The 10,651-nt window shown below is 42.8% G+C and overlaps 1 protein-coding gene across 1 annotated transcript in view; it reads right to left on the bottom strand.

The window, feature by feature from the left end:
- Positions 1 to 2,728: 2,728 nt before the first annotated feature.
- Positions 2,729 to 10,651, bottom strand: part of AUTS2 (activator of transcription and developmental regulator AUTS2) — a gene marked incomplete at its 5' end in the record, with an annotated part of 1,133,928 nt that continues 1,126,005 nt past the window's right edge. Inside the window, 2 exons of the mRNA XM_081941406.1 lie at positions 2,729 to 5,748; positions 5,887 to 8,277. Coding sequence (XP_081797532.1) covers positions 7,041 to 8,277 — 1,237 coding nt within the window. The 3' untranslated portion in view covers positions 2,729 to 5,748; positions 5,887 to 7,040. The remainder of the gene's footprint in view (positions 5,749 to 5,886; positions 8,278 to 10,651) is intronic.

The following is a 10,651-nucleotide window of genomic DNA, read 5'->3' as shown; positions in this document are numbered from 1 at the left end:
TTTCTTTCTTTCTTTCTTCTTTCTTTCTTTCTTTCTTCTTTCTTTCTTTCTTTCTTTCTTTCTTCTTTCTTTCTTCCTCCCTTCCTTCCTCCCTCCCTCCCCCTTCCCTTCTTCTTCTTCTTCTTCTTCTTCTTCTTCTTCTTCTTCTTCTTCTTCTTCTTCTTCTTCTTCTTCTTCTTCTTCTTCTTCCTCCTCCTCCTCCTCCTCCTCCTCCTCCCCCCTCCTCCTCCTCCTCCTCCTCCTCCTGCTCCTCTTCTTCTCATCCTTAAAATATATGTGAGCATGTAGACGCAGAGTAATGTGAAAATTTGTATTTGGTAATTTGCATGTCTTCTATCTCTTCCCTAACACAAAATCTTTGCTTTTTTGGACATAAAAATATTTGCTGTGCTGCCACCTAGTGGCGTATCAATACAATTGCTCTCCTAACAATAAAATTCCTCTCCTGCGGGGAACTTGTCCAAAACCTTGGATGTGGGTCTGCTTGGGACAGTGGTTGGTTCCTACGAGTTCAGCTGAACCGGTAGTAGTTTGGCGGCCTGGGTTGTTGGAACTGGCAGTGACCCAGGCCTGCCACACCCCTGAACTGGTTCTCTGCGCCATTTTGGTTTTTTGCTTCTGCGCATGCCCAGAACATTTTTATTTTGCAGTGTATGTGCACGTGCAGTGCGCATGAAGCCCGTGCATGGTGCATCCACGAGCAAACTGGCAGTAGTGACTGCAAGAACCCACCCCTGGCTTGGGAGACTCTTGTGTTGCCTCTAGCAGAGGTTCTGACATTAATATTCTTGGATTAATATATAAATTGAAACCTTAATGCATCCTCCCACATCCCAATCCCCATTTGGCCCACTTTGAAAACAGCATACAGGAAATCAAAGATTTGGGAAAAGTGTATTATTTTGGGGGGAATGGTATGCAAGATTTTAGCAAATAAATATCAATATTTACAAGAATTGGTCCAACTAATTCAATCTTCCTGGAAGAGATAACTGGTGATCTTAAGGCTCAGAGACAATGTCTTTCTACAGCAGTGCAAGTCCTCTGGAGTGGCAACACCTGTTGTTTGACATTTGAGTTTCTTAGTTTTGATGAGTTTTAAATGCACGCTGGGCATTTTAAATGGCGTGCATTTTCTGTTAAATTGCCAAGAGCTTGTGGCACTATTGAAAGATTATGATAGATGATAGATACGACAAAAGTATTCGCTCAGTATGCTGAGTACTCAGTAAAGTATCTGCCTTTACTCGCATGTGAACTTACTGTAAATGACATCCCATTCCTAATCCATAGGGTTCAATATGACATCAGTTCACCCTTTGCAGCTATAACAGCTTCAACTCTTCTGGGAAGGCTGTCCGCAAGGTTTAGGAGTGTGTTGATGGGAATGTTTGACCATTCCTCCAGAAGCACATTTGTGAGGTCACACACTGAATGTTGGACAAGTTTACGTGGCCTACCATTTCATGGTTGAGTTGCTGTCGTTCCCAAACACTTCCACGTTCTTATAATACAGCTGACAGTTGACTGTGGAATATTTAGGAGCGAGGAAATTTCACGACTGGATTTGTTGCACAGGTGGCATCCTATCAGTTCCACACTGGAATGCACTGAGCTCCTGAGAGCGACCCATTCTTTCACCAATGTTTGTAAAGAGTCTGCATGCCTAGGTACTTGATTTTATACACCTGTGGCCAGGGAAGTGATTGGAACACCTGATTCTGATTATTTGGATGGGTGAGCGAATACTTTTGGCAATATAGTGTAGATGAGAGAAAGATATAGCTATAGACAGACAGACAGATGATATAGATGGATGGATGTATAGACAGACAGATATAGATGGATGGATGGATACATACATAGATAGATAGCAATAGCACTTATATACTGCTTCACAGTGCTTTTACAGCCCTTTCTAAGCGGTTTACAGTCAGCCTATTGCCCCCAACCATCTGGGTCCTCATTTGACCTCCGACCTCAGAACGATGGAAGGCTGAGCCATCCTTGAGCTGGTGAGAATCGAACTGCAGAATTGCTGTCAGTGGGATTAGCCTGCAGAACTGCATTTTAAACACTGTGCCACCATGGCTATGTAGAAAGCTAGATAGGTAGATAGATGATAGATAGATGATAAATAACAAATGATAGAAAGAGATATATAGAAAGATAATCTTCTGCCATAAACTCTGTCCTGCCATGTGTATAAGGTAAAGGTTACCCCCGAACATATGTGCTAGTCGTTCCCAATTCTAGGGAATGGTGCCCAGCTCTGTTTCAAAGCCGAAGAGCCAACGCTGTCCAAATACGCCTTTGGTCATGTGGCCAGCATGACTAAACACTGAAGGCACATGGAACAGTTACTTTCCCACCAAAAGGTGGTCCCTGTTTTTCTACTTGCATTTTTACGTCTCCGTGGTCATGTGGCTGGCATGACTAAATGCCGAAGGCACACGGAACGCTGTTACCTTCCCACCAAAGGTGGTTCCTATTTTTCTACTTGCACTTTTTATGTGCTTTCGAACTGCTAGGTTGGCAGAAGCTGGGACAAGTAACGGGAGCTCACTCCGTTACATGGCGCTAGGGGTTCGAACCATCGAACTGCCAATCTTTCTGATCCACAAGCTCAGCGTCTTAGCCACTGAGCCACTGCGTCCCTTGCTTGAGGAGCTCCTGCCAAATTCTTGTCTTCTGAACTGTGTCCTACCAAACAAAGAATGCCTACCAGTTTAGTTCACATTTTTTAATAACATGGCACAGATTTTACATTACACAAGGCTTTGCTCATGAGAAAACATGCTGTGGATTGAATGTCGCTTCAGAGTTGTTGATTTTCTTTTTTCACATAAGATTTAGAAAGGACTTTATTACATACAGGAGAAACAGCAAAAAAAAAAAGATTTGTATATAACAATATTTGTATACAATACTGAAAGCTATCACTACAGTGCCAGTGTACATATTTTTCAGGATTCTCTCCTCTTTTTTTTTTGCTTTCTTTTGTCTTGTTCTTAGAAAAAACACTGCACAACATCTGGAGTTCACAAAATCTGAAGTTCACAACTAAAACTTTTTAGTTGACTACTAAAATAGATTTTTGATCATTAGAAACAGCGGTCTGTAATAGACTTTTTTTTCTTTTTGTCAAAACAGGAGAAACAATTTGAGATATCACTTTAACACTAGAAGACCAAAGGAACTATTTTCTTTTAATCCCATACACATATTTTTACAGATTATTAGGAGGCAAGGTATTGTACGCTTTCTGATAAAGTCATATTCTCTCCAAAGTATTTCAAAACAGAACTCAGCATTTAAAATCAAGACACTTAGGAAAACAGAATTATGGAACATGTGAAAACAATTTCTACTTAAGGGGAAAAAATGGACACTTGTGATTTCCTTTTGCCTGTGGTGGATGCTAAAATAATTAAGAAAACGATGACAAACAATTCGTGATGGCAACCTGTTTCAGTTGCAAACAGCATTACAAAATTTTGAGTCCAGGTAATCCTCGATTTACAATCACAAATTGAGCCCAACATTTCTGTTGCTAAGCAAGACGGTTGAGTGAGTTTTGCCCCACTTTACGACCTTTCTTGTCACAGTTGTTAAGTGAATCACTGCAGTTTATTAAGGTAGTAACATGGTCGTTAAGCCAATCTGGCTTCCCCATTGACTTTGCTTGTCAGAAGGTTGCAAAAAGGGGACACCGCAACCGTCGTAAATAGGAATCAGTTGCTAAGCATCCGAATTTTGATCATATGGCTATGAAGTTACTGCAATGGTTGTTAAGTGTGGAAAAATGATCGTAAGTCACTTTTCTCAGTACCGCTGTAACTTTGAATGGTCACCAAACAAATAGTTGTAAGTTGAGAACTATCTATAATGGCATGCACACCCCTAAAATCAGCAGGATATTCTTTTTTAAATGGCCAAAATTTTACCATGGGAGCACCAATTCCAAGCAATTTTAGGATTCTTAAGACATAAAGCCACACATACATCTTCTAAGGCTGCAGTCTTCTCACCTGAAAATGCATGAAATCTCAAATGAGATCACTGACATCTCCTAGACTGTCTGATCTCATGAAAGTTAAGCCTTTTCTCATTTCTGTAATATGCACGGTGCTCCTGTGAGTTTCTAGAGGAAGTCACAGACAACACAGACAGTGCCATGGCCCTCTAGTGCTCAACCCTACAATGATGGGACGGTGGGAAAACATTAACGTAAGTGTACTGCCTTACCAATGTTTCCGAAGAGCTAAGAGCAGACTTCTGCACCAAGTCAAAAGTGCATCCTTATAACAAGGATTATGTCCATGTTAATGGATGTCCAACTGGTGTCTGAATGTGGGGAAAGGGTTAAGAAAATCGGTACCCCACCCCAAAATCAATGATTCTTTTTTCCCAAATGGCAAAGATATCCACGTTCCAAGTTGCTAGTCCATACAGCACCAGAGGTATCAGGTTTACAACAGATGGCATTTAGAAAAGTGGAGGTTAGTTGTAAGGCCCAGCTCAAATCACACAGGCAACGTGGTGTACTGCAATTGTTTGGGGCTCCAATTCCCATCAGACCGAACCGATGCCAAAATAATAGAAGATATTTCTGCAAAATGTCTTGAAGCATCATTCAAGGTGCCCTTTGTTTGCAAAGTTTTGGAGGTGGCTAGAACCACTAAGGCAGTGCCCGGGATCAATCAGTTGCCGACCAGATTTTGGACTACAAACCCCAGCATTCACCTCTACACAATCCTTCCTTAATTAGATAATTAGGGGCAAGAATCTGGAGGTTTTGTTTTTGAGTTTGCACTATATATAAACTCACCAAATGGACCAGATTTTCATAGCATCTTAAACCACAAAACTAAAAAAAAATGAACCAAGGTAATCATGAACCACGTTTAGGATTTTGTACAAATATTGTTATTGGGCTTTAACTACTCTGACCTCAAAATCTGGCAGAAGCATGTAACTGCAATGGCATCTGGGAGAGAGGTTAGGAAGGCCAATGGCAGCTGTGTCTGCACGATCAAAGTCCAATCTATTTTTACAGGCATTGCACAAAAAACCCGAAGTTTAAAAAAAAAAAGTCGGGCATTCATCATGTATATGACTGCCAATCTTGCCTTTTCTGACCTCCTGGGCAGAATAGCCTGTATAAGTGTCAGTTTTGTTTCCTGACACTTTCATTTTGTCACTTGGCGCAATCTTTGTTTATACCAGAGGTCTGCAAACTTGGCAACTTTAAGACTTGGGGACTTTAGCTCCTGGAATTCCTCAGCCACTCAACTTTAGGACTTGTAGACTTCAACTCCCAGAATTCCACAGCCAGTCAACTTTAGAACCTGTGGACTTCAACTCCCAGAATTCCACAGCCAGTCAACTTTAGGACTTGTGGACTTCAACTCCCAGAATTCCTCAGCCAGTCATGATGGCTGAGGAATTCTGGGAATTGAAGTCCACAAGTCTTAAAGTTGCCAAATTTGGAGACCCCTGGTTTACACTCTACATGTTGGATGAAACAAGGATGACCAAATAGGCAAAGTTAGGACAAATAGCTTCATTTGATAAAATTGAAATTAACATTTCAATTGTTAAAGGTTTTTCATTTCTCATTTATTTAATCATGCCTGTGGTTCTTAATTCAAAGTTGTAATTTAGCAGAAAACCGAGGGAAGGGGGGGGGGGGTGAAGCAGATTGTAAGTCCCCTTCTTTTACCCATTCCTCATACTTTATAAGGCCTAAAGCAGGGGTGTCCAAACTTGGCAACTTTAAGACTTGTGGACTTCAACTCCCAGAATTCCCCAGCCAGCTGGCTGGGGAATTCTGGGAGTTGAAGTCCACAAGTCTTAAAGTTGCCAAGTTTGGACACCCCTGGCCTAAAGAGAAGGACAGCCCAGGCAATAATTCTGCTGGATTCTTGTGAGTTAAATTCAAGAGTTTGCTTGGCTCCTCTTAATGGATTTCAGCAAAACAATAACAATAAAAATGGTCTACTTCTGAGTTTAAAAGTTTGAATCACAGTGACACAGGAATAGCTCTGAAGAGGCTGGAAGTCATCTTAACATTGTACAACATTTTTTCAAATTGAATAAAGAAAAAGAAACAACAAAACCACTAGATAGCAAAAGGTTTTTTTTAAAACAAACAAACAAACAAACAACAGGTAGGAAAAACAAACAATAGGTGAGATCCAAGTTCTATTTGTTGAAGATGAAGATGGTTTGTGTCTTCATCCAAAAGCGATCAGGGATATGTGGGTTTGTTCAGGGAAACTATGACTTTATGTGTGGTTGTGTGTATTGACAAGGCGCCTTTGAGTTAAAGAGGCTTTTGTGAAAAACCTCAAAAATTAATTGCATAGCTGAAGGGGTTTAGCTGTCTTATGACATTAGATGCACCGCAGGTCCGCGGTCTTTTGCACGATTAAAAGTCTGCAAAGAGAACGGTTGAAGAAGTAGTAATGCATTATGTTACTTATTCTTTTTTTTTTCCTATGTACATACTTACAAACTAAAGCTTTCGTCTTACCCATGTTGCATATATGACCCACGAACCCACGAAATAACGTTATTTTCAACAACTCTCTTACCGGGGGAGAAAAAACATATATAAAATAATAAAATAAAGGAATTCTGCTTTTCTTCATTTCAACCTGGAGAGAATGAAAAGAGAGAGAAAGACAGAAAGGTGGAAAAAGGGACGATTTTGAGGAGGGGGGAGATGAAATACTGACTTACATCTTGTTCTGTTAGGAACAGTAAGAAAGAAAGAGCATTTACGTAGAAAATGTGCCAACTTTTGTCTAAAAGGTTCTGAAAACTTTTTTTTTCAACATATAATATACAACCCAACCATTTATTATTATTATTTTTTGGAAAAGAAAAACCAAGAAAGGAAAGAAAAAAAAACCTTAGTACACCTGGGTATGTACATCTTAATACAGCTGGGTCATTACCAAAGTCTACGTTTATTGAGTAAGAAGATCCATTTGTCTAATTGTTTGTCTCTCTTGGATGTCTGTCGGCCATCTTTATCGCGCTTCGATGTCTTTCAGAGTGTGAGAGGGCGGCCTGTCCCTCATTTCTGTCGACAGAGGTGTAGTCCTTCGGGGAGAACCAGGCCGAGGTCCCAGGGTGGAAATGAGAGGGGGAGGAGCACTCAGGGCCGCTGTGGGAGGGGCTTTATTGAGGATGCCGTTCTGAAGTCCTGAAGGGGGGCTGACTCGCGGGTAGTGCATACTAGGAAGTCCCGGAGTAAGGAGACTCGGGTGAGCCAAATGACCATCCAGGGCCACGGGGTGCACGGAGTGGAGCCGTACGTGCTCGTAGTCCTCTCGGAGCATGTGCAACCGTTCTCTCTCGTCCAGGTGGGCCCCTCTTTCGTGCTCGCGGCGCGGGTCAACCGAAAGCGGGTGATGGTGATGATTATTGTAGTCATGCGGCTCTCGGTCCCTGAAAGATCTCTCTGCGTCGTAGAGCCTTGGGGCGGAGAGGCGGTGCAGCGGATCGTTCCTTAGGAGAAACTCCCTGCCCAAAGGGTCTCTCCGATGGAGGTCTAAGTCTCTGTAGGGATCCCGTAAGGGGTCCCTCATGGGGTCCCAGTGGAACGAAGGATATGGGAAGCGTTCGGCCCCTGGGATTGGGCTGATGCCCATGAAAGGGGTCATCATGCGAGTCCTATCTAGACCACTGATGGTGTTCATGGGGTGGATGCCAGTGACACCCACAGTCATGGGCATGGACGCCAAAGGGCCTGGATGGACACTGGACGCGGGCATGGATGGTGGCCGCTCAGAGGGCCGGTGTGTTTGTGGTGTTTCCGGAGAAATGTCGTGATCTTCCTTCCTCTCCTCCTTCACTTTGACCTCGCTTGATTTTTTCAGGTTCTCATAAGCAGGTTCGCTCTTCTTCTCAGCATCCCGGCTCGAGTTGCTGCTAGGTCTGGTGCTCTCGGCAACAGGTGTCCTGGTGTAGGGTGAAGGCACCCGAGATGCTTGTTTCGATTCTTCCAGCGCTCTGTTATCGTGGGTCACACTCTCCTTGTCTGAAATGTAGTTGTCCTTTGCCTTGTGTTGCTCCTCGACGCTGACATCCTTCCGTGATTCTGGGTGATCCCTCTCTCGCTCTTTGGACTTCTCTTTTTCACGAGCTTCTGAGTTCAGGTGGCTCCTAATCTGTTCAACTGAGCTGCGACTGTGTCCAAGGGAACTCACAGAATGGATAGGTGCTGGTGAAGGGTGGCTTGAGTGTCTTTTCTCAATAGTCTCCCTAGAAGTATTAAAAAGCACAAAAATTAACACAGAAGAAAGATTATGGAGATGCTTAAGGCCAAATTTTTGAATATGTCCATGGGTAATTATAACCTGCCTAGTATGGATAACAAGTACCAGCTCCTAACATTTTCAGATGGTTTGTGTTCTGACTGACTCTTCCCAAGAGCATAAAGCAAACTCCTTGTCCCGACAAAAGTCCCTTTTATTAATTTACTGTGAATTCTGCTCATTCACATCCAGCAAAGTCTTGCAAGGGAGGATTTACAATCACAGACCTTATCTAGCTTGGAGAGCTGACAGGCTGATATCTGCAGAACTTGGCAAAGAGTCTCGGAGAGTCATGAACCAATTAAGCAAACTAATTGTCTCCTGCAAACTCCCCTCCCCTTTCGCTCCTCTTTTATTTCCTCTGGAAGAGGCCATTCATCATCCACCTCCCAAGTCAACCCTTGTTCTTTAGCTGTTCCCTTCATCTGGTAACTCTGTGCATATGCATACTGAGAACAGGCTCCAGTTATTCGTCTGCCTCACTGATGTCTGACTCTGAAGGCAGCTGATAACTGGCATACGGCTCTGGCCCCCTCTCTGCCTCTGACACAGAGCCTTCCCCAGCCTCCAGTACTGGCCCATGTTCCTCCTCACTGTCCACTGCTCGCTGATGCTAGCTTCACAGGTTGCTGGCAGGCCACAAGAGTTTGGCCATAGATCAGAGCAGGGGAGGATCAGATTCCAACATCATCTAGAAGTCTTCTATCTCCCTGCCATTTGTATATCAAAGCAGCCCGCTGCAACCTGGCACCTTCCAGCTCATTCACGACCTCAGTTATTTAGAGATAATGAGAGTGTTAATCCAAGAATACGGGATCGCAGTAGACTGTGGAAGTTGCACTAAAGCCTGGTTTATTTTAGTAGTGTTGACACAAGGTGTCAGTTCCCAATGGAGATGCTAACACATACTTGTGTTCCAGACAGATAACATCCTCACTCAGAAGACCTCTATTCCATCAGAAACTCAGATACATTGGCCACCTAATGAGAAGGGAGGACTCACTGGAAAAGATCCTGATGCTGGGAAAGATTGAAGGCAAAAGAAGAAGATGGCAAAGGATGAGATTATTAGATAGCGTCATTGACACCATGAACATGAGTTTGGGCAAACTGCAGAAGACAGTGTCAACTCGCAAAGCATCCCTGGCCTGGTCTCGAGTTGCCATAGGAAGGGGGATGGGACACTGACGAAGCAGCATGGGAGCCACAAACAGAAGGACATTCCAGGGATATCTTTCTCAAGGGTGTATCCCAGGTTACCCGCAGCAGCCGGAGGGCAGTGACCCCTACAGCCCTTGAAAGTGCTCCGTTGGAGAATGTGATTTATGGTACAACCTGGAGGGGCAGGGGAGAACAGGATCATTATTAAATCATAGCTAGAGGTTTTCTCCCGATGCCCTGCGAATCCCCAGCAGCCCACCCCTGGGTACAACCATTTATTTCTTCCTCCACAATCACTCAGCTCCAATTTGTAAATCACGATATTTCATTATTTTTTCTAGCTGTTTCTCTTAAATTCCTGCATCATCTGGAATTGCAATATCAATGAACCAGACTTTTTTTCTTTTCCATAATAGTGATGTCAGGCATGCTATGGGTCAGATGTCTGTCTGTCCTATTATTGTTGTTATTGTTGTTGTTTTAAATGATTAGACTCTAGTGGATTTGTTTACCATTTAATTCTTGTGACCTTCTTCTTTTCTACAATTGGTTTCAAGACTCACCAAACTTCTTTCTACCCTTTGCCAGATAACACCAAATAGGAACTAAATTGCCTGGAAAGATGCTACACAAACTATTCTGCCATCCATCTACCTGTCCATCCAATTTTATGGTCAAAGGCTAAGAAAAGGTTGGGGGGGACACCTAAAGAAGGAATTAATATACTAGAAGGAAAAAGATTAGTGGTGAAACTTAAATACTGTTCTATGTTTACACGAAGATAACTAAACAGACCCTTTAAGCTTAAACATAATTCAAATCCAGTATCTTCTAACAGCGATAACTGAACAGAATCATTCCTAGAAAGTGAAATAAATTGATCCATCAGTAAAAAATGCACAAGCTCTCATCCTTCAGGCCAAACCATGTAAGGAGATGAAATATTGAGAGCATGGGCGCAGTTTAACAGGAACATCCAAGAAATTAGATGGTCTTGTAGGCCTCAGCTGAATATGGAAAGATTGCTGAATTGAACAGCACAACTGAACTTAAAATGTTATGTCATCATTGCCCGAAAACCTATGACCACTTTTGCCATTCCAGGGCTGTTTGGCTGCCAGTTAGCTTCCAGGTATAATTCGAGTTGTCTTTAGGAAAGA

The sequence above is a fragment of the Natrix helvetica genome (assembly GCF_964273705.1).
Source record: "Natrix helvetica genome assembly, chromosome: 2".
Classification (NCBI taxonomy): domain Eukaryota; kingdom Metazoa; phylum Chordata; class Lepidosauria; order Squamata; family Natricidae; genus Natrix; species Natrix helvetica.
The sequence above is the reverse complement of the archived record's forward strand: the minus strand, read 5'-3'. Positions and strand labels throughout refer to the sequence as shown.